This window comes from Rhineura floridana, chromosome 1 (assembly GCF_030035675.1).
Source record: "Rhineura floridana isolate rRhiFlo1 chromosome 1, rRhiFlo1.hap2, whole genome shotgun sequence".
Classification (NCBI taxonomy): domain Eukaryota; kingdom Metazoa; phylum Chordata; class Lepidosauria; order Squamata; family Rhineuridae; genus Rhineura; species Rhineura floridana.
This window is the reverse complement of record NC_084480.1, coordinates 25,755,120-25,780,044: the sequence shown is the minus strand read 5'-3', so window position 1 is coordinate 25,780,044 and position 24,925 is coordinate 25,755,120. Positions and strand designations below refer to the sequence as shown.

The window sequence follows — 24,925 nt, the reverse complement described above, 5'->3', positions numbered from 1 at the left end:
GGCATTATTTAGGATGGTATTTTTTAGGAAACAGGTAGTCTGATCCTATAGGTCGACATAAGTTGGATTGCTGCAAATGTGGGCCCCATGTGGAACACAAGAAGAATCTTGCTGGATCACATCAAAAGTTAATCTAGCCTACCAACCTGTTTCCAGGGTGGGCAACTAGATGCTTACAGGAAGGCACAAGCAGGACATGAACGCAATAGCCCTCTCCTACCGGTTGTTCCCCTGCTCAATGCAGGAATCCAATATTCAGTATTAGGGGGCTAATGCCTCTGACCCTGGAGGTAGTATACAGTCATGATGAGTGACAATCGTTCATTCATAAAGTTACCAGTTTGTCTAATCTGCTTTTAAATCACTTAAATTGTGATCCGATTGTGGAATGTCTTCTCCCCAGAAGTACAACGGGCATCAACGCTGCTGACATTCTGGTGCCAGGTTAAAACTTGTTTGCATGGGCTTTTACAGGACACTAGTTCACTACTTGTTGATTTTTATGTTGGAATAGTTTCCATTCTATATATTTTACTTGCTCTAATGTTGTTGGCTTGTTGTTGCTGTTTTAATTCCGCCCTGGGATCATTTGATGAAGGGCAGGTTAAAAATGGTCTTAATAAAATTATAAATAGGTTTGTGGCTATCACCATGCACTGTGTGAAGAACTACTTCTGCTTTCCTGTCTTGAAGCTCTACTCCATAGTTTGTTTTCCTTAGCCATGGTTAGCATTACATTGTTAATACCTAAACCTGTGGTTCCCAAACTTTTTTCCTCATGGACCACTTGAAAATTGCTGAGGGTCTTGGAGAACTACTTAATGATACTTCTGCATGTTGTAGCAATTGTTTTATTTTATTACAATTTGAATTCCATAGAATGCAATATAAAATACAATAATAAATAATAAAATACTATAAAAGGAACAACAGAAAGACAAAAATCAGTATGACTATTTAATATGCTGCACCTGTTGTTCACAGCTGTTGCTGCCATTTTTCTTCACGGACACACTGTGGACCACCTGAATGATGTTCATGGACCACTGATGGTCCACAGAGTACACTTTGGGAACTCCTAGCCAAAATTACGGGTGAGGATTGGCTGAAAATGTGATGTGAAACCATGGTTTGAAATGGGGATGCAAACCATGGATTTCATTATCCATACTTAAATATTTCATCTGATCCAAGCAAACCATGGTTAAGGTGGTTTTCCTGGCTTCCCCATCTCCTCTGATTACAAGGTTATAAGCAAGTTTCTTTGGTGTCTTCTTACATATACTCTCCTAGGGCAGGGCCTAGTTCAGCAAGCTACGACATGGTTCCTTTCACGAGGCTTCAGTTCTTAATCAGGGTTAAGGCAATAAATGATGGTTAGTCTTAATGATGGTTAAGCACAATGCCGACAATACATTCAAGCAAATACTCCTGCAACAGGTGGAAGATTTAAAGGAATTTGTGGCACTTATTCCCCATAAAGTGTAGAGCTATTCTTGAATTTACCTCATTCAAATTAATGCATACCTTCATGCTCCAGTGCAGCAAAATATTCTTGCTTCATTTTAAGCTTCAGTTCTTGCTTCTTCAGTTCTTCTGGGGATAAAGGAATCGGTGTTGCTTCAGTCACTGTTGGAGAATCTGCAAAGAAAAGCAGATATTTTGCACAGAAGTGTATCCGCAAGTTGTTGAATGTTGTTGTTGTTATTGTTATTTACATTTGTATACCGCCCCATAGCCGAAGCTCTCTGGGCAGTTTACAATTTAAAACATTAAAAACAAATATACAAATTTAAAAACACTTTAAAAAAAAAACAATTTGGGAGAGATTCCTGCCTGGCCAGCTCTGCACCTTGAACACAAGCCCATCTGTCCGTGCAAGAACATGAAGGACAGTCTAGCAGCAAAAGTGGGTCATTCTCTTCCCTCCACTGTCAAAGGCAGCACTCTTCCTCGTCCATTTCAACCAGAGGCTGGTGGTGAGGCTCCCCTTCAGAGCCTTCCTCGGCAGCCACCTCCTGTGGGGCAGCTGCCTGAAGCAGGGCCACTTTGTAGGAGGCTGAAGAGGGGCCAATTCCACAGAGAGAGAGGGAGGCTATGCAACATCAGGCAGACAAACCGGCTTCCACTGCTGCCATCAACAAGGAAGGAAGCCAGAGGACCAGGGCTGTGTCATAGATGCGGGTAGTGTCAAAAGGGCACTCGTTTGTTATCACAGTGCGGGCATCAGCTGGAAGGGCAGAACTGTTGCAACCGGTAAAGAGATGACGGCCACTGTTGACAACAGTGAGGGAGATGGCAAGTGCATAATGCTTATGTTACTGTTAACATTCAGTTAAGATTTTCAGCATTTTGCAAAATGAATGTGACTCAAAATGTTAGTAAAACTAAAATTTTCAACATTTCAAAAACAATTAGAGGCAACTAGAGACAGGTAATATCTACTTCACTTGGTCATTGTGCAGCGTGGCAAGCACTAGTGTGGCATAGTCATCTGGGAAGACCTGGGTTCAAATCCTTACCCAGCCCTGAAGTTTCCTGGGTGCCCAGGGGTCAGACACTCTGAAACTCTGTCTTAGGCTACCCTACATGACAGAAGGTGGATTGGGGGATAACCATGTATGCCACTTTGAGCTCCTTGGAGAAAACACAAGATATAAATGTAATAAATAATGCCTGAAAGACATCACATGATGGTTACAGCCACAGAAATATTCACTTCCTGCACATTCAGGGATTTCCTAAGCCCTGTGCATGGATTATGCATGTGTAGGACATACCAGAGTACAGACAAGAGCAAGGCTGCACTTTTAGACCCAAACCTGACGTAGGAAGCTGTCTTATACCCAGGCTATGGTCTGAAAGCACAGGAGGTCACCACATTGCTGAAGCTAAGCAGGTCTGGGTCTGGTCAGTGCCTGGATGTGAGACTGCCTGGGAACCACATGTATGCCACCTTGGGTTCCATGGTGAAAGAAAGGCGAGGTATAAATGTAATAAATAAATAAATAATGTACAGAATCAGACCATTGGTCCATCTAGCTCAGTACTCTGTCTACATTGACAGGCAGCATCTCTCTAGGGTTTCAGACAGGATACATTCCCAGCACTATCTGGACACGCTGCGGATTGAACTTGGGGCCTTCTGCGTGCAAATCAGATGCTCTACCACTAAGCTACGGTCCTTCGCTATAAACATTTTGGTCCACTATTCTTTAAACAACTGTGCATTGCACATGGTTGTCTGCACAGGAAGGCCAGTGTACAAGTGCCTCTTCATGTGTAGAAGCTCCATGTCAACAGGATACCCATACAGTCAGGTGTCCTGATTTCATGGAGTCTCTACACGTGAAGGAGTGTTGGCATGTTTGTCTTACTATTCAGTCAACTGTGCACAATGTGTGGTTTTAAAAAAATAATGAAGACCTGAGCATCAGGGGTGGGGCTAAAAGTGCAGATCTGCTCTAGTCTGTAGTTGGGTATGGCCTACATGTGAGTAACATGAGCACAGACATCTATTATTTCATTTAAAATGAGGATGCTCCATTCAAAGGGAATTTTTAATTAAGTGTGTGGAGCATTCCCCTGCTAAATAGAGGTATTTTATTGTTTGCTTAGTACATTTTAACCCACATTTCCTTGAAAGAGCTCAAGGTGGCAGACATGGTTCTTCCCCTTTGTGGTAAATTAGGTGGACAGAGAGATTAAATGGCCCAAAGACCCAGTGAGTTTCATGGCTGAATGGGGATTTGGATTGTGACTTCCCAGATCATAGCCCAACATGCTAACCACATCACACTGACAACTCTTTGGAAAACCGCCCTCCCCCTTGCAAAAATTGTGTATCTGCTTTTGGATTTTTAAAATTATTAATTATTAATTATTATTATTAATAATAATAAAACTTTAATCCCGCCCTTCCTCCCAGAAGGAGCCCAGGGCAGGAAACAAAGAACAAACACTAAAAACATCTTAAAACATCTCAAAAACAAAACATATTTATTTTTTAAAAAATAAGATAAAACAACCTTTAAAAAAATCTTTAAACACATCTTAAATGTGATGTAAGGCCATTTTTCAGCAAGACAAAAATATCCATAGAAATAAGAGGCGTGTATGCCAAACAGTTAGGGCAGCAGAATTGTGGTTATACTAGGGAGTAGATCAGAGCACTTGCCAAAGGGGAACAACAGGTCAGACGGACTGCAAATGGGGAGGAGATATATAAACTTGGGGAAAATCTTCAGAAATCAATTTGTGTTCCCAGAATCATCTGAGTGATTTGGATATTCTGAGGGCAAGGCTTATTTATTTATTTCACAATGGTATGCCACATTTCAACCATAATGGTTATCAAAGTGCTTCAATTTTTTTTAAAAAAATCAGATTTACAGGAAGGTGACATTGCCTTACTTTTAAAGCTGTCTGCCTTCAGAATATCAGGTGCTGTTGATGGTATCAAACAAACCAAGTCTACTATCCAGTGGCTGTGGCTCTTGGCTCTCCTTCTCTTGAAGGGGGTGGCAGCAAAGAAAGGTACTGAGATGCAGATGTTTTTTCAGAGTCCTCTTCCAGCCTACCCGGTGCTCCTGCTGTACTGGGCAGATGGGATCAACGGCTCCCAGGCCTTAGAACTCTCAGGAGCAGTGGCTGTTGGTAGCACTGGGTGGGTGGAGAGACATCAACTCCCTTGTGGTGGTGTTGCCTCTCCAGATCTGCAAGCAGTGGTCATGATGGAAATGGCACCCATCCCTGAAACTGACCACTGGGCTTCTGCTTAGAAGTTGCTGGACTCCAACTCCCATCTGCCCCAGTCAGCATGGCAAATGGTCACTGGTTATGGGAATTGTAGTCCAGCAAACACAATGGACAGCCACAGGTTCTCCAGCCCTCACCTGCAAAGGGACAGCAAGATGTGGAGGGGCTCCATGATGGAGGGGTGTATATTAACCCTCCACCTCTTTTCTGCAGATCCTGTGCTGTGCATGCTGCCACAGGTCCAGCCAGACATAGTATGATTGCAGCAATTAGGGGCTTATCCACACGGGAGCCTAACTACATACTAAAGACACTGCTTTTACAATTGTAATAGGTTTTCAAGGTCCACACTTCTTTCTCAGTGGTAGCTTCCAATATGCTGTTTTCCATTCAGGCATTCCTCTGGGAAGGATTAGTGTGCCCTCTAATTTTACATGTTTACTCCCTCCAGTTGCTCAGTTACTGGGCATATACAAAAATTCTTCACCTGTGCGGTATTTCCACTACCTCCTGCCCCCAACCGCTTCCGAAAGTTTGGCAGTTGAAAAGAAGTGGGGTCATCTGCCCTCCCTTTCTCCATGGTCCCTTCTTTTAGAGTAAATTTCCCCCCTTACCTTGATAAAACAATTTGCAATCCCCATGACTGCTCAGGTTTCAAGGCTGAAGCTGGGAGAGTGCCTTGGCATGCAATTGACAAGAAACAATGTGAATTATTAGACCCCCCCTTCTCCGATTATCATTCCCCGCTCCTTCTTTCTGTCTGTCACTTTCCTTTCCTGACGTATTCCTAGTGAAAACCTTCCTTTTTTAAAAAATTAGCTATGTAATTAAATTTGTATATGTGAGTCGGAGACAGGGTGTGTGTGTGTGTGTGTGTGTGTGTGTGACTGTGCCTCCTATCACATCGCTGGTAATTGGGGGATAAAATGATGTTTTGGGGGGGTTACATTGACCATTCTGCAGAGATGATGAAATACAATGGGGCTTCTGATTAAATACTGTGGAAAAGGAACCCATCCCTGTTGAAAAGGAGTGAAGAAAGTTTACTGGGGGAGAAAGGGGGGAAAGAAAAGAGGGCTGCAGCAAACTCCTATGGGGGGGGGACAGAGCAGTCAGTCAGAAGTCAATGTTTAAGCCGCCGGAAACTAAATGGAATTCATGGAACAGTGGGTGGAGGAAGGGAAACAGCTGAAAGTGACGATTCACATGCCCACTCAAAAAACATTGAAGTAAAGTGCCTACACAGAAGAGTGCAGTGCAGCTCAGACGGTTTTCCCTTCCCTTTTTGCATTATCAGCGGATTGGGTTAATACGGATGTAAAGGGGAAAACTGCATGATAGCTTCTTCTTGCCCGCAACGGCATGCAAACCATGCGAGTTACAAGGGGATGCAAGTAGCACCAGCCACACACTAAATCGTCATGTGGATGAGTCCTAGGTTCTTAAGTTCTGTTTTTTTAATTGATCAGAAGCAACTGCATTAATCCAGAATCCCCCTCCCTTTTTTAATTAAAAAAATGCACTTCCTTTACCTTTCTTTTTTCCCTTTTTGCCCTCTTTGCCTTCCTTTCCTTTGGCCTCTTTTCCGCCTTTGCCTTCCTTCCCGCCTTTGCCTTCCTTCCCGCCTTTTGCCTCCTTTCCTCCTTTCCCGCCTTTCCCTTTCCCTTCTTTGCCTCCTTTGCCAGCAACTGCTTGTGAAGATTTCAGGCGCTCTTTTTCTTTCATTTCTTGCAGCAGCCGCTCTTTTTCTTCCTCTGCCTCTTTTGACTGTATTTCAGTAGTAACCTGTAATTATAAACGGTCACTTCTAATTAAAAACAGGAGCATTTCAAACAAAGCTGTCATCATTTCACAATTGTCAATAATTGACATTTTACAAAGCACAACACTTATTTCTCTATAGGTTGCGATCCAGAGGAACTCTGATGGTGCAATGGGGCTTTTAGACCTTCTTTTTCCTGTCCCCAAGTTGCTCCTAGTAGTTGGTGGGAATAGCAGAATGTTGGACTGGATTGACCTTTGGTCCAACCCAACAGAACTGTTCCCACATTTGTCTTCTGTTCTTACAACCTTCTGGAAAGGCACCGAATGCAGTGTGGAAGTAGGGGTTTCAACTACAGAAGGAATGGGTAGAAACAGGAGAGTCTTCCTTGAACCTTCTGCTCATGTAAGGGACTCTCTGAATCTGACCCATAGTGCATATATAAGATCACTTGTCACAAACATATGCTATCTAGATTATGGATGGGGAATCCAAGGCCAAACATTGTTGGACTCCAACTCCCATCATCCACTGGCCATGCTGTCTGGGGCTGATGGGAGTTTGGAGTCCAACAACATCTGGAGGGCCACAAGTTCCCTTATCCCCGATCTTGAGAAGAGAGACAGAAAAACATAAAGGCATGGCTCCAGACTTGTCCTTCCATGAATGGAAGGATCTTTCAATTCATAGAAGGCTGGCTCTTCAATCCAGTGCAAGCTCCCACTGATGGGAAGGGGAGAAAGGTTTTTACTGATTCTCCTCCCCCCCCCATTTCCTGCATTGTTTTGAAGGTTCCACCAACCCTTTGGAGCAGATTTTCTAAGGTGCAGATGGGGCTTCAGGGGGAATAAGTGAAAATTGCCTCCCCTGCCCCTTCTGTCAGTGGCCATATCCCATCAGCAAAATTCCATTCAGGAGATCTCTGGAACCAAGTCAAATATGTTTTATAGATGTCAACAACAACAACAAACACACCACAGTAGATTTAGCAGGAAAAAGCAACTGATATAAACTAGAGATGCTCACTAATAAAAAATCTGACTTTCAAACTGGTTCATCATGAAGTAATTAATCAATCAAATTTCAATGAATTTCCTTATCCCCATGCTTTGTATATCAATGGTTCCCAAACTTTTTTTCCCTGTGGACCACTTGAAAAATGCTGAGGGTTTTGGCAGACCACTTGATTATTTTTCTGCCTGTTGTAGCAATTGTAATGTGCTATGCGAGATGCTGCATATTTACAGACATAGCACTAGGGTTGCCAGGTTTAGGGCCTGAGACTGATCCTGTATCTTTAGGAGAAGAGGAAGTCAGCCAAGTGCAGGTGTTCTTGCAACTCTGTAATGGGAAAAACCACAAGGTGGAATTCTCCCTTTTCCCTGCACAACTTTTAAAGATACAGAAGACCTCTTGGTTGCCAGGCCCGGCCTCCAAGAGGTCTTCTGTATCTTTAAAAGTTGTGCAGGGGGAAGGGAGAATTCCACCTTGTGGTTTTTCCCACTACAGAGTTGCAAGAACACCTGCACTTGGCTGACTTTCTCTTCTCCTAAAGATACAGGATCAGTCTCAGGCCCTGAGCTTGGCAACCCTACATAGCGCACACCACCTGAATGAAGCTTGTGGACCACCAGAGGTCAACAGACCACAGGTTGGGAACCCCTGCTCTTTATAGATGCATTTTTTATATATTAAAGGGAGTATATGAAGAGTACTATGACATATACATCATAGATTAGAAGATCAATTTGAGCCTGTCAGATTTACACAAATCAGAATTTCTATCTTCAAAGGCATCCTACAACAGAGAACACTGCAGTAATCTTGCCCTGGAGTCACCATAATGGCAGTATCCAGATCTCTATCTGAACTCTTTTGATACATATGGCTTTTCTTACCATGTTAGATATTGCTGTTACAATATTGTGATAGGTCTCAGTGATCATTTTCTCTTCTGGGCCAAAATTAAATATTATACTTTCAGAAAACAGATCATCCTTGACCTTGACTGGAAATGTTTTGCTCTTATCCTTTGTCCCTTCTGGAGAAGGAGATCTGTGAGCAGTCAGAGGAATTCTTAAAAGAGAGAGTTAAGCAACAGTCTCACTTTTACATTTCTCAAATCTTATATTTGCATTTTTACTACATAAGACAATGTTTCTATACATTATAAATATACCAAATTATAAAATAACAGCTGATTTCACATTCATGCCTTTTGTTTAGGTTTTGTGCACTTGAAGGGGTGCATGGGAACAAGCCCAAGTTTTAATGTACTTCCACTGTGTGTAGGACATTTAGTATACCCCTCCAAAAAATCCTGAGAACTATAGTTTGTTAAGGAGTAAACTATAGTTCCTAGGATTCTTGGGTGAGAGGCAGAAATGTTCTTTAAATGTATGGTGTGTATGCAGCCCAAGACACATAAAACATACATGGGTGAAGTCCCTACAAAATTATCTATCCAGTTCTTTTGTTTCCCCCATAGTGGATGAATAGGGAGATCAGGACGCATACTTACCAAAGTATAGTTCATGTTAAACATCCCACCTGCCCCCTTATTTCCTTCTGGCACTTGTAAAACCAAGTTTCTGGAGCCTGTTATGAACTAATTTAAGGGCAATAAAGGGGTAAGACTCAAATTTTAAAAATAACAGCAGCTCAAAGGCTGTGTGCAATGTTTGTGGACGAGCCTGAACAAGCATGAACAAAAAGCTGGGCTCATATGCTCTGTTCTTCCCTCCCATGTGGCTAGGAAGACTTCAGCAGAGTTTGCGGTTTCACTTTTACAGGATTCAGACTCAGTGTTAGGTTTAAACCAGGGACCTTGGTTTAAAAGACTCTCTAACAGGTTTCATAACAGGCCAACTTGAAACCTCAATTCTGGATAACGTAAAAGTGAAACTACACATTGCCAAAGTCCTCCTCCCAGCCATGCAGGAAGAGATGGAGAGGGGGAGCGCATGAGGCTGCTGCTTTGATCAGGCTCATTCAAGTTTGCCCATGTGGCATTAAACCATGATTTGGTGTTGCATGTGAATGGGGCCAATAAGAAACTCTCCAGAGAAAAGAGGGCTGCTTAGGCCAAACTAAACACAATGTTGGGAGATCTACAAATGCAAGCATGTCCAAGTGTCTTTTTTGTGTGTGTTGATAAAAGCAGTCATGAAGGGTGCTTTGGATGAAGACCATAGCGTGGTTTAACCCTCTCTCCTCAACACCACGGTCTCAATCCATATCACCCTCACCCTCCTGCAACATACAAGCAAACCGAGTCCCTGTATGTTTTCTCCATAGTGACTAATAGTAATTCCAGCGATAAGAAGAGTGGTTTGTACTGGGGTTGTGGTGTTAGGGAAAACTGCTAAACCTCTTCTCCCTAACACATCATGGCCCCAATCCAAACTTCCTCTCCCCCATGGATTCTCTTATCCCCCCACCAGGAAAAAAAAAAGGCATTGGTAGATGCCTTCATGCATCTCCAACATCCCATCCAGCCTTAGTGCCTTAGTGCTGCAACAAGGGGGAGATCCTGAGAGCAAACTGGTTCTAGCTGAGGCATCGTGTTACTTCCAGGGCTCAAAAATACCCCAGCACCCTAATATGCTAATGACCAGTTTTGATATTTGGAATGTTAGAATCATTAATGAAAAAACCTGGCTTTCTGAACAGATAATAAGAAGTACAAGATAAAATACACCAAACTTAATGAAAACAGAACATTTGTCTAGAGAAGGAGAGAGTTGCTGCTGGCAGTAGAAACCCTCTAATCCTGTAGAAAATGGAAGGGTTGAAATGACACTCCCTTCTTATCAAAACTGCCGCGGGCAGGCTTCCACATGTAAGCGTCCTTCATGCCACTGAGGAATACCTCTAGCAGCAGAGGGCAGCATGACAGCGCTACACCTTGTCTCTCTAGAGCAGAGATCTGGGCTCAGAGGAAGTATATACTTTTGGTGCTCAACTACATGCCTTAATTTGGTGATCTAATCCGGGTCCCTAGTGGTTAGGGAGCAAAGCGTATGTAATCTGTGTGTTAATGCATGTGTGCACACATCTACGTATGTTGTACACATGAGTGCGTGGCATGCATATATTCACAACAGATAGAGGGGGTAAGTATAGGATGAATGCCTCTGCCCTCTCCCCACATTGTGAATTCCTGTGAATTCCCAGTTATATGAAATATATTGTTGCCCGTTACAGAAACATTTGAAAGATTTTGTGAATGTATATGTATTTTGCTACAACCTTAATACCTAAAGCTGTCACCTTTAATTCTTCTCACATGTGCACTATAGGAACATAGGCAGCTGCCTTACAAAGGTCAGACCATTAGTACATCTAACCCAGTATTGCCTACTCTGACTAGCAAAAGTAGCTCTCCAGGGTCTCAGGCAGAGAGGTCTTTCCCACCACCTGCTATATGAGATCCCTTTTTAAAATTGGAAATGCCAGGGGTTTACCTGACTTTCTGAATGCAAGGGTATGTGTTTGACTACTGAACAATGACACCTCCCCATTCATGCACATAAACTACTCTATGTCCTAATCATTCCCTCCCTCCCTCACTCACACCATTCAGTCATCATCGCAACACCACAATTTTAGTAGTACATTCTAGTCTTGCCCTCTTCCATGGATTGTTCTCGGTCAATTAGATCTATCAAGGGTATTCTGGTAAACTCGGTGATGGTCTCAGTTGGGATTTTGCCTTCCATTCCTCTATAATAGTCATGCAAAAGTCTCTTGGTGTCCTGGAAACGGTCCACTTCATTCTTCATTATAGACAAAGAAAACAAAAACAAAAAAATCAAGTCTTTTCTGCCACTGTGTAATTCACAAAGCAATTCCTAAAACATCAAAATGCTGTACAGATAAAAGAAAAAATAGATTCACAGAATGGCCTGAATAGTTAAATAATTTTAGGACCCAAATTGCTTATCTCCACCCTATTTCTCACCTGGAGTGTCCAGAACTAAAAAGTGTGATGTGATACAATGATATTCCGTCATGTGTTCTTCACTACTGGCTGTTATTGGGAAAAGATGAGGAGGAGATATGGGGCTACTGCTTCTACTCTAGCTTTAGCCAAAAAGTCCCAATATGCTCTTTAACAAGAGTGCCCTCTGATATCTTACCCATATAAGAGCTATTCTGTTGTAGCTGCCTCATAATTGTTGCATTCCTTCCCCCAGAAACTTGAGCATCTTTTGGAAAACATGGTTCAAGGATCTGCTATGGGACTGTACAGTCCTTTCCCTTCCCCCATGCCCTTGCTTGCCATTTCATATGTTAATTCTCCCACCCTCTCGCTATCAACCTTAAGCATGGTTTGTTGTGCACTGATATTAACCATGGTTACTGCTAACCAGGGTTTACTACTAAACCCACTTCCATTACCTTTAAAACCTGGTGAGGAATGAATGGCTAGTTTGTGTTAATCAAGCTTAACGTTGATGCAAAACATAATGACAAACTATGGTGAAAACTTAGAACAGTGTGGGAAAGGGAATCTGGGTGTGAAATGGGAGAGTATGTGCAATACCATGGTCTACTCCCAATCCATTACCTAAGTTTAAGGAACATGCAGCAAGGGATATCTGCAATGGCCCTAGAAATCACTCTTCTATTTGGAAAAAAGAGGGCCAAACTAAATGCTGTGCTGGCCCATTCACATACAGGAACATAAGAAGCTGCCTTATACTGAGACAAACCATTGGTGCATCTAGCTCAGTATTGTCTACACTGACTGGCAGTGGCTCTCCAAGGTTCCAAACTGGGACATTCCCAGCCCTGACTGGAAATTCTTGGGAATCAACCTGGGACGTTCCACTTGCAAAGCAGATGCTCTACCACTGACCTACGGCTCTTCCCACATATAAATGTGATGCTGGTCCATTCATGTGTAAGGTGGGAGCTTGATCTTCCTGTAAAAGCAGAGCAGAGCACAGGTGCTAAACCCTTCCTCCTCCTGCGCTTTACCTCCCCTATTGCTACACTTTCTCCCCTTCCCTTTGCTTATTTCTGGTATCTCAGCTGGAAGTGGAGAAGAACTTGGAGCCAATGAGATAAAGCACAGGGAGAGCATTCACCACCCTGTAAAGTAGGACCCACCTACTTCATACATGAATGGGGATGGCAGGTGAACAATGGTCCTGTAAGGTCTGGTTTGGCCCTATGTCATAGATATGCAAAGTCCTTAATTCAATCTATAAACATGCTTAAATGCTGAATGAACAGTTGTGTCAGGTGTATTTTGCCAAGTTCAGCACATCTATAGCCTTAGAATACAGACAAGAAACATTATGCACCTGTCATACTTTTGATTTATTATTAGAAACAGAAGCCTCTAAATATATAACTGAAAAACAAAAACGCTGCTGTGTATTCATGGGAAAATTCACAAAACCACAGTCTCAAAACGGGGGAAGAAACCCCAAACGAACCACCACAGTATTGCAATCCAATTGTGCAGAAAAAAATCCCACTAGGTTAAAGGTTTAGGGCCTGATGGGCTTTATCTCAGTGTCAAATGTGGGTTCTGCCAAGTCAGAGAGGCTAGGTCCTGGGATTAAAGCAAGGCTAGACAAAACTGCGTGGACAAGGGAAGAGCAAAGGAAGACAGAAGCAAAATGAGGAAGAGCCATGCCAAGTGCTGTGAACTGGCAACCAATATGGCCTTGCTTTACATAGTGCAAACTGTGAGGTGCATTTCAATCCACATTGCAATGAAGATCTGAATGCTCATCTCCCAACTTACTTCTTGTAAACTGCTTAGAGGCTTTACTTACAATTAAGTGGTATACAAATTCTGTTAGTTAATTAAACGAGTTCTCAAGCTGCATGAATACTGATGCAGGGAACTACATTTGGAGCGGGACCCAGCAGCATACTGAGAATGCAAGCAATGAGCAGCATAGTAGAACAAAGCTTGCCAGATTGCACTGCAGAGAATGCCACTGTAGCTATATAAGCCAAAAAATGCTTTGCTAATTGCCCAGTTAGGTTGTAGCTTCAAGTGAAGGGTTCAATACACTCATTAATGCAAAGATCAGCCCAACCATTTGGGCCACCAGTTTCATTAAAAAAACCAAAACATAATATTGCTAGACCTGCATAAGTGAAAAGATGTGGTTCATCAGAAGCCCCATATGGTCCGGCAACCAGCCATCATTCATGATTTCGCTTCGCTCTTGCTCCGCTTCATCCCGCCTATTTTCACAGATATCCCACAGACGATCCCTTAGGTCCTAAAAGATGAAAAACAAAAGGCATCAAAACATAAAAAATGTCTCAGTGCAACACAACTGAAATACAAATGACAATTTGCCCTGGACTGCTGCCTGGACTCGGTGGTGGGTTGGATGAGGGCCAATAAACTGAGTCTGAATCCTAGCAAGACAGAGGCACTGTGGGTTGGTGGTTCCCAAGTTCAGATAATTGGTCAGTTGTCTGCTTTGGATGAGGTCGTACTCCCTCTGAAAGAGCAGGTCCATAGTCTGGGGGTGCTCCTGGATCCATCTTTGTCGTTAGAGGCCCAGGTGACCTCTGTGGCTAGGAGTGCCTTTTACCAGCTTCAGCTGGTAAGATAGCTGCAGCCGTTTCTGGACCAGGATAGCCTGACCACTGTTGTCCACACACTGGTAACCTCCAGGTTGGATTACTGTAATGCGCTCTACGTGGGGCTGCCCTTGAGGTTGGTCCGGAAGTTGCAGCTGGTGCAAAATGCGGCAGCGAGACTGCTCACTGGGGCAGGGTATCGCCAACATGTCACCCCGCTGCTGAAAGAATTGCACTGGCTGCCCATTTGCTACCGGGCCAAGTTCAAGGTTCCAGTTTGGGTGTACAAAGCCCTATACATCTTGGGACCAGGATACCTGAAAGACCATCTTACCCTTTATATACCCAGTCGATCACTGCACTCTGCAGATGAGGGCCTACTGCAGATACCATCTTATCAGGAGGTTCATTCTGCACAATATAGGAAATGGACCTTTAGTGTGGCGGCACCTACCCTGTGGAATTCCCTCCCTTTGAATATTAGGCAGGCGCCATCTCTGCTATCTTTTTGGCGCCTTTTGAAGATTTCCTCTTTCAACAAGCCTTTTAAGTTGAGACCTATCCCAGGGTCTGTGTCTGTGTTAGAATTGCTTGTTAATATGTGTTTTTTTTAAATAATATGTTTTTAAAGCTGTTTGATGTTTTTAAAGCTTTTTAAAAATGTTTTTACCTTTGTTTTAGTGTATTTTAAGGTCTGTTTTTATGATTTTTAAAGTGTTTTTAGCATTTCTGTTGGCTGCCCTGAGCTCCTGCTGGGAGGAAGGGGGTGTATAAATAAAATAAAATAATAAATAAATAAATAAGTGTGTTTCTGGTATTTAGGTACAGTACACACATCAGCCTCTAAATTAGGTCCTACATTAGGGTTAGCCAACATGGTGCCTTCCCGATGTTGATGGACTGCAAATCCCATCATCCCTGACCACTGGCCATGCTGGATTGGGCAGTGGAATCAAAAGTATCTGGAAGGTATCACACTGGCTGCCCCTGCCCTACTTGCAGCAAACCATTTGAACATCTATAGTCCCTACTGGTTCTGACTCACCCAGTAGCTCCATTTGCTTCAGGGCTATACTCCTAGTCAGGAGAGAAATGTTGCTCTTCCTGCCAGGATAATATGAGTTGGCAACTTTTTTTTTTTGCTTTTGCTGCCATCACCTATATTTTACATGGTGTCAAACTTGAGTCAAACCTGTGGTTTTGCCACCACCAAGTCCAGGTTCCTTATGGTAATGCAGCTGAATAAATTGTGAACTTCGTTCATAAGTCTGCATTCCACACAGTTCCAGAGGATGACTGCAGGAAGTCAACATATGGTGGGGAAAATACAACAACCCACCTATGAAGCACATAATTTATTGTGCATTAGACCTATGATAAATGATTACTGGTTCCTTTAGAGCAGAGATCGAAAACCTGCAGCCTGCCAGATGTTGTTGGGACTCCAACTCCCACCAACCTCAGCCAACATGGCCACGGATGATGGGAGTTCTCGTTCAGCAACATCTGGATGCCCACTGGTTCACCACTTCTTACAGAAGTGATGGGCAGCTTCTATATTCTTTGGGCCACCCTATTCTACAGAGGGTGGCCAGGGGCACTGGAAGCATCTTTTTCAAGGACACTCATGATGGATATAAAGTTGGAGCTGTCAAGCAGGAAGGGTTTAATAGTTATGCAGCACATCTGCTTCATCTTATCTGGAGCAGTTTGTACACAATGCCTTTTATTTATCTGTTTGCTTGTTTATTTATTAAATTTATATCCCGCCCTTCATCCCAGAAAGAGCCTAGGGCAGCAAACAAGAACACTAAAAGCACTCTAAAACATCTTAAAAACAAAATACATTAAAACATCTTAAAACAAAACATCTTTAAAAACATCTTAAAACAAAACATCTTAAAAACGTTTAAAAAGGACAGCTTTAAAAGCATCTTAAAAAGCAATTCCAATACATTTACAACATGAAATTTACAACAATTTTTTTACAACTTGAAAACTTTCCTCCCTTTTCCTAACAAGCAGACGAGCCTTAAAATTGGGTAAGAATACCAATGGCTGATTCAGCTGCCAGACAGCCCCATCAGTTGGCCTTCCCTATTTTAAGCTTCAGAAGTTGGATGAATAAATTCTCTCACATGACTTATTGCCTTTATTTAATACAACTTATTATAAGATTTTTAAAACTAAAAAAGACAGAGGATAGGAGAGTTTTGAAACAAGCATTTCCTTAACTAGTGATATTATTATAACAATCTGTTACAATACATTGAAAACGCATCTTAAATCCAGACATAAGGTGTGCTTTACTTTCCCAGTAAATAATAAAAGGCAGACCAGTTTGGAATAAGAGTATCATATTTTTATCTCCCTTCTTTTATAAAAATGTAGCCTGTAGGTTTGGATATCACTGCACATTTGTAGAATTCATTTTCCCATTCAGATATCGATGGATGTGGCTTTTATCTTGATTGCTTTCATCTCAGTGGTTTATGATGATGGGCTGAGAAAAAGCATTTTTAGAAAAACAGGTGCTATCCACCACAATATGAAAGATTATTCTCCTCAATCAAACCAAGTTTCAGGTTTTCTTCCTTTTAGGTCACTCCCTTTTCCATTACTTTTATTGCCTGAGTCACTGAGCTGCTACAGAAGAGGATACCATACGTTTCCCGTCCCAGTAACTTAAACAGGTGTTGTGGTCAGCAGCCACATTAGCTATATGCTTTTAGAGATAAGCCCTGGGTATGTCATCTGGCAGGCTGGTTTCTAGTTTTTATTCTTTCACTACTTAATTTTAAGTTAGAGTCTTGCGGTGCTTAGATATTACAAACTAAGACCCTAACAAGATGATCTCATGCCTCTTGTGCAACTGGCAAAAATGCACTGTGAATTTAGGATCATCTTGTCAGCAAATGCCATGACCAAGCAAAATTTCTAAAGTTATACCGAAAATGACCCCTACACTTATGTCACAAGCACTATTGTGCCTTTGCATGCAGGCTTTGTAGCTCTTGGGCAAATGGTGGATGTCAAGAGTAGGAAACCTGTGGCCCTCCAGATGTTGGACTACCACTCACATCACCCCTGACCATTGCCCATGCCGGCTGGGGCTGATGGGACGTGAAGTCCAACAACATCTGGAGGGCCACAGGTTCTCCAACCCAGATGGATCCTTCGAAGGTCATGAGATAGTCCTCATGTGTTTATGAAGAACAAATCCTGCCAAACTAATCTTATCTCATTTTTTGACAGGGTAACCTCCCTTGTAGACTGTGGGAATGCTGTGGACATAATATATCTCGACTTCAGCAAAGCTTTTGACAAAGTGCCCCATGATATTCTGATTAGCAAGCTAGCTAAATGTGGGCTGGATGGAATAACTATTAGGTGGATCCACAGTTGGCTCCAGAATCGTACTCAAAGAGTGCTTATCAACGGTTCCTTCTCAAACTGGGCAGAAGTAACAAGTGGGGTACCACAGGGCCTGGGCCCAGTGCTCTTCAACATTTTTATTAACAACTTGGATGAGGAGGTACAGAACATGCTTATCAAATTTGCAGATGATACAAAATTGGGGGGCATAGCTAATACCATGGAAGATAGAAACAAAATTCAAAGGGACCTTGGTAGGCTGGAGCATTGGGCTGAAAACAACAGAATGAAATTCAACAGGGATAAATGCAAAGTTCTACACTTAGGAAAAAGAAACCAAATGCACAGTTATAAGATGGGGGATACTTGGCTCAGCAATACGACATGTGGGAAGGATCTTTGAATTGTCGTTGATCACAAGCTGAATATGAGCCAACAGTGCAGTGTGGCTGCAAAAAAGGCAAATGCTATATTAGGCTGCACAGAGGTTGGAAAAGTTACATTTTTGAAGTACAACTCCCATCAGCCCCAGCCAGCATGGCCACTGGATTGGGCTGATGGGAGTTGTAGTTCAAAAATGTAACTTTTCCAAGCTCTGAGGCTGCATTAACAGAGGTATAGTTTCCAAATCACATGAAGTATTAGTTCCCCTCTATTCAGCACTGGTTAGGCCTCATCTTGAATACTGCATCCAGTTCTGGTCTCCGCACTTCAAGAAGGATGCAGACAAACTGGAACGGGTTCAGAGGAGGGCAACAAGGATGATCAGGGGACTGGAAACAAAGTTCTATGAGGAGAGACTGAAAGAACTGGGCATGATTAGCCTGGAGAAGAGAAAACTGAGGGGAGATATGATAGCACTCTTCAAGTACATGAAAGGTTGTCACATAGAGGAGGGCCGGGATCTCTCCTCAATCGTCCCAGGGTGCAGGACATGGAATAATGGGCTCAAGTTGCAGGAAGCCAGATTTCGACTGAACATCAGGAAAAACTTCCTAACTGTTAGAGCCATGTGACAATGGAACCAATTACCTAGAGTGGCAGTGGGCTCTCCGACACTGGAGGCATTCAAGAGGCAGCTGGACAGCCATCTGTCGGGAATGCTTTGATTTGGATTCCTGCATTGAGCAAGGGGTTGGACTTGATGGCATTATAGGCCCCTTCTATGATTCAATGATTCTGTTTCTTCCTACTGGGAAATTGCAGTGCTCCTTCTATTGCAGGGCACTCTTCCTAGTACCCAAAACAATATGTGAACCAACATGTAGCTATCCTTTGAAATTCACACTTCTCCAAAGTTTTCAATGCAGTTCTCCAGCCAAAAAAAAGTCTACAAAAATGGATGCATAAAAATGCATATAATGAAAATAACATTTAGATGCATTAGATTAGGGGAAATTGCTTGCAAAATGTGTATATTAGGCAAAATTGCATACAAAAATGTGTACATTAGGGGAAATGTACACTAAAATGCTCATTTTTTTAAAAAAAAGTTCTCATGAGCTGAGGCAGAAATGTGTTGAACTGAAATTAAGATTGGAAAAAACATTTATTTATTATTAAATTTATATGAGAAACTGAGCAAAACTGAAAGTGACAGATCCATTCATCCTTATCCAATAAAACAGAAAAGGCTTCAAGTGTTAGTTGCTTGAGAATTACAGCCTAAAAAGTATTCTTCCTCCACACCATTTCCTTTAGGGAGAGACCCAGACTGACAAAGCTCACTAACTGATCCACCACTCTTAGTTGCCACTTACAGTAACTCTTTGGTGTAACTCTTCTTTCGTTTCATCATCATCCCACAGGTCATCAGCTACCGAGTTATAATCTGCTTGCCACTGAGTCACAAACTCCTGCTTGTGGTCTGGGCGTTTCAAATATTCCTTGAAATGGTTTCTGTGCACAGTGAAAAGAAGCCAGAGGCTCAGTAACTGGAAGATGGTGGCAGGAACTGTGCGAGGAGTTCTTGAGTCATAAAATCCCATCTACTTACCTAATGTCTGATAGATAATAAATGATAACATGCTGTTCAGCTCTGAGACATCGAAGTGTAGCTTTGATATTATTCACATAAGTTTTCTCCACAGTTTCCCAGTAAGGAACTAAAAATTCGGGCACTTCCTGTCAAGTTTTAAAAGACATGGATTTTATGTATCTACCAATTTCTGCCTAATTAAAAAGCTGGAGGGGAAGCAGCAATAAAGAAGATATATATATTAGTCACTGCACCATATTCTACTCCACTTTCTTCCCTTCTCTCTGTCCAATGTCTGTGCCTTCTGCCATGTCATTGATGACCCTATGCTTGAAACAGCTTCCCTCTTCCCAAGAGCCAGTGTCATATCATAGGCAAAGTGTTACACGTGGACTGAGCAGCCCTGGGTTCAAATCCCCAAGCTTGCCTGTTTCTGTCTTTCAGTAACCTATCTCACAGGGTTGCTGTGGAGGATACAGGCCTGAACTCCTTGGAAATCAGGTAGAATACAAATGTAAATAAAAGAACCAACAAATTTTAACTTCCTTTACATGTTCCAAGTTCTTCCTCCCAACTTAAATCCTTAACCACCATAACTTCACTTTAAGACTAATTTTCTTGCCTCACCTTTTTTTGCACCCAATTAACCCTCACCTATGCCATCTTGCTGCACTATCAAGGTCCGTCTGTTCTACTCACTTGTGACTTGTTCAGTCTGAGGGCCTCTTTGCAGAGGTGGTCCTACCATGAGTTAAGGCGAGATGGCTGCATCAGGCAGCAGATTTTAACCACCACTAGGAGTGGGAAACAGACAGATCTGAGTCGCAGGGCACGATCCAGAGGAAGAAAATGTTTTTTTCCCCCTGCAACTCCTTACATTTCAGTTAAGCTTGTGCAGGAACACTTAATGCGGGGGAGCAGTCTACTTTGAGCTTATGTATGCACATCTGTTGGGGGGCAAATGCCATTGGATTTTTGTATATTGGTACGACACAAAAATGCCTTCAATGGGTTCTTACTCTTAGTCTTACTTCTGAGGTGGCAAAACCTGTATGAGATTTTAATCTGGGTGGGATTATTTCAGACTGCAGGCAGGGAGAAAAAAAGTCCCTGCAGAAGTCTTCTTCCTGACCTGCTAGTTTTCTATTTTTTGCATATGAAGGAGATGCCTAACAGTGGTGACTCCCAACACTGGCCCTGCTTGCATGGGAAGCTAGGGTTGTGTCGGACCAGGGTTAGACAATGTGATGTCCTTCAGATGGTGTTAAACTCCACTAGCTCCCACCAGCACAGCCAATGCTCAGGGATGAAGGGAGTTGTAGGCCACATTTGGAGGGCGCCAAGTTGGCTATCCATGTGTTGGACCATACAGCTTTTTTTTCTTCTACACACAGTAACTCTAGTAATTTGCTGAAAAGAGACTGAAAATGACCTGTGGATGTAGATAACTCCTGATGTCCTCTTCCACCCTTTCATTTAGCTTTTTATGCTATTTGCACAAACAGTGGCTGAAGAATTCTGCCTAATTCTGGCAGACACAACTGCCCCCCTGTCCCTGCCGCCCTGCTGCTTCAGTCAACATTTATCACTGTTGAGGCAATGAGACCTTGGAACAGTAAAAGCATCACTGTCAACAACAACTCTGCAGATCTTTTGAGTTGCGTTGACCTTTGGGCTGGTTGCAGTGCACGTGACTCTCCCATCACAAGACGCAAACATAGCCCTGTATCTGAAAAACTGGTTGGCTAGATGTGCAGACATCTTTCCTGTTTCATGTTCCAAAAGACATTGGAAAGCAAACAAAAGAGAGATCTCAGGGTGAAAGAAAGAAAGACCACATGCAATGCTTATTTTGGACTGCCATACTTGAGGAAGTGGTTCATCGATGTAAACCCATTCATCTGATCCTGGTTTAATTGGAGGTGGCTCTACAGGAACAGGAGGCAATATGTCTTCAGGTGAAGGTGGCACAGACTTCCCTTGTCCTTTTCCTCGTGGAGTGCCTTAAATATGAATGCATCATTAACACTTGGGAAAGTATTTTACCTAAGAATATGTTAACAGGTTACTGTGCTTAACAAACATTAGGTGATTCCTTTGAATGTTGTGGAATGATGGGCAGCAGCATTGTTTCAGTATATTATTTATCAGTCAAGGTGTCCTAAGAGTATATCAGGTGAGGGCAGGCCTCAGACTTGAGGGATCCAATTTGTGCATTTTACTAGAGCTCTGAGATTCACCAGCTGGAGACAAATGCAAAAGACACATGGAATTAAAGAACATGACTTGTTTTGAGTCCAGAATGGAGCTGAGCTCACAGTCTTTCCACACAAAGATCCACTTAGTCAATAAAACACAGGTAAAATAATCAATAAAACATGGATAAAATCAGCAAACTTTTGAAAACAATTTTTTGAACAGGTGTCTAAAACAACATAGTGTGGGTGCTTGCCAATCAACAACAAGCAGGGAGTTCCAAAGCACAGGAGCTGTCACACTAAAAGATTGACTCCTTGCAGATGCAGAAAAACATTTTATGGCACTTGTAATAGTGCAAGTTCCACATTTTTAGAGTCAAATAGGCACATATGGGGTAGGGTTGGGATCCATTGGCCAATGATGGTTCAAAAGCATTCTGTCAACCTAACAGACTGGTATTGATTTGAGTTCTTCTTTTATCTGCAAGCTGCTACTTTTACCAATCTGTTTTTCCCGCTTGGAAAAAATATTGATAATAATATTGACATTTTAAAATGAAATATCAGTATTTTGAAAGGAAATGCTGATAAATGGAAGGAAATATCAATAAAAATACCAATATTAATATCAATATTTTAGACAGATTTTTTTTGGAAAAAAATCCATTTCCAAAAATGCCCGTGGAAAATCGTTACATAAAAACTTGATCCGCAACAATAGCAAATAAGTGAATTAATGGGAAATCCGGTACCAAATCAGAATTAGGCAGAATTCTAGCACATCCCTAGTGTGGGGCAAGACAATCCCTCAAGTAAACTGGTCCCAAGCTGTTAAAGACTTTATATACCAATAGTAAAACTCCGAACTCGGTCTAGTAACATGGCAGCAGCCAGGTCAGACCTTTGAGCACAGATGTAATGTGCAAATAGGATCTCACTCCTGCAGCATTCTGCACTTACTTGCTGATTCAGTGCAAGTCACCCAGAGATCTACCAACAGATCCTGATCTACCTTCTGCATACTCCTGCTATATAATGCACTTGCTAAATCAAAACAAAGTAGGAGTTTCCCAATGCTATGAGAAGGTTTTTTTAAAAAGTTCTAGCTTTGCATACACCCAGGAAATAAACTATTCAGCCAATAACCCCATCAAACTGTAATACATGGATATGAGTAGTCCGCTGAAGTATTAAAGTGGTCTATACTCACAAACACTCGCATGTAAAAGATATTGAACTGAGTTGCAAATTTTCTCAGGACTAAACTAGACAGGACATCGTCTGTGTAATCAGCATGAATCCTTTGAATAGTTTTTAAGTAAATAGGAACCAGGAGGGGCAATCTGGATTGGGACACTCTTGGAAAGAGACTTTAACCCTTTGTCTCCGCTGCAATCCCAATCTGGATCAGCTCCCTAGGTCTGTTATTTGCATTGGAAGGAAAGTTCCTGTTTGCACCAATGGAATCTTGATCTTCCCAGTGCAAATAACGCACAAGGTGGGGGAGAGAGATCTGGATCAGGAGCACTGAGGGGGAAGGGTTAATGCCCCAACCCCCAGAAGAGTCCCAATCCAGATCACTCCAAAAACGTCCCATTAACTTTTTAAAAAATCAATTCACACAGTTGCTAATTGTATGAATGATATTACATCCAGTTTGGCTCTCAGTGTCGTGACAAATCTGTGCTTTATCACAGTTTAGTTGAGTGGGAGTGCATATGCTTTGTGTGCACAAGATCCTGGGTTCAATCCCTGGCAGTTAAAAAGAATCTGTGGAAGCAGGTGATGTGGAAAGCCACTTCCTGCCAGCATAGACAACATTGGGCAAGATATAACAATGGTGTGACACAGAATATGGGCAGGGCTGTATGTGGGCAGGACCAGCCCTCCCATTAGGCAGAGGGAGGCAATTGCCCGAGACAGCTGATTTTGGCTACCATACAAGGGCAACAAATTGTTAGTTTTTCAAATTTATTATTTATGTATTATTGCTGTCAGGGATGGGAAGAGATACCTGTGGATTTTATTTTATTTTTTGCATCAAGTGCCAGAATAAATTGGCTGTCCTTTGGTATCATGCACCTTGACTTGGTGGTGATGGCGGCCAACATTTGCTGCTTTACCTCAGGCAGCAAAAGGTCTTGGACCAACCTTGTGTGTTTGCCTCATAATGCTAATGAAGTGACATTTGCATGGAAGAATCAATAAGCTGGCACACGTGTCTATTTTCACTCTTTCCACCACCCAACAATTTCCTCCTACAAATGTTCCAGCAGAATTTTATGCTATTTTTCCCTGTTGGTGTATGACAGTGTTATTCAACCTTGGGTCCCCAGGTGTTGAATTACAACTCCCATCATCCTCAGCCAGCTTAGTCAATGGATAGGGAGGATGGGAGCTGTAGCCCAACAACATCTGGGGACCTAAGGTTGAAGAACACTGGCCTACAGGACCAGAAACCATGTACAGGGCAGTTGATGGAGTGGGAAACTCCTTACATCCCTACCCCTGCTCTTGCTTACTTGCTATCCCTTCCCCAAGAGCTTCTTTTCAGCCCTGCCTGGAGTTTGGATTGTGGGCTTGCTTGTGTGTCCCCCACCCCATCCCTGGCTCCTATGCTCATTTGCATCTGGGGCTCTGACGCTAATGAAACTTACTGTTGGCTTATTGGCCCAAGATCACCAACAATACATGTCCAAAATAACTTATTCATTCAGCTTACATCCTACTGCATGCACAGTGTTTTGTGAATCATGACTTTCAAGCTAGTGAACATGGTTTCATATGAGGAAGACTGTGAAAGAAAATCATTTTAAAAACAGGATGTACATCCAGTCCAACGTGTGGTTTGCCTTTGCCAACCTCTATGAATGCCACCAATCACACACTGAAGCTCACTAGGTGCTCAATATCCACTCTGTCTAGTCCTGGGCATTTGATGTACAGGGTTTGAACATTTAAAAATCAATCTAAGCATCTTTTGCACAAATTTCTTCCCTTTCCTTTGCTAACATCCCTTCCCTTTGCTATTTCCCCTGCCTAATCAAAACTTGCCAATGCTGCCTTCAAATGAAGGGGAGATGAAAGTGAGTGCGACCATCTTTCATGGCTGGCAGCAAAACAGTACTGAAAAAACAAAATAAATCCATACCTGGTTTACCTCCTGCATCTTTTCCTTTGGCTGCTTCATCTTTCTTTCCTTTTTTACCTTTCACATGTAACTCTGTTGAAGGGGATTCTGTAAGGGAATTCCATATGTATCAGGCAACATGTTAACTGGGTCACGTCAGT

General features: G+C 42.4%; 1 protein-coding gene across 1 annotated transcript in view; it reads right to left on the bottom strand.

The window, feature by feature from the left end:
* The window catches only part of SPEF2 (sperm flagellar 2), a 154,019-nt gene that overhangs the window by 51,859 nt on the left and 77,235 nt on the right, over positions 1-24,925 (bottom strand). Inside the window, exons 20-28 of the mRNA XM_061608391.1 lie at positions 24,786-24,872; positions 21,303-21,439; positions 19,455-19,582; positions 19,219-19,357; positions 13,636-13,773; positions 11,138-11,298; positions 8,419-8,596; positions 6,291-6,543; positions 1,528-1,641 (exon numbers count right to left, since the gene is read on the bottom strand). Coding sequence (XP_061464375.1) covers positions 1,528-1,641; positions 6,291-6,543; positions 8,419-8,596; positions 11,138-11,298; positions 13,636-13,773; positions 19,219-19,357; positions 19,455-19,582; positions 21,303-21,439; positions 24,786-24,872 — 1,335 coding nt within the window. The remainder of the gene's footprint in view (positions 1-1,527; positions 1,642-6,290; positions 6,544-8,418; positions 8,597-11,137; positions 11,299-13,635; positions 13,774-19,218; positions 19,358-19,454; positions 19,583-21,302; positions 21,440-24,785; positions 24,873-24,925) is intronic.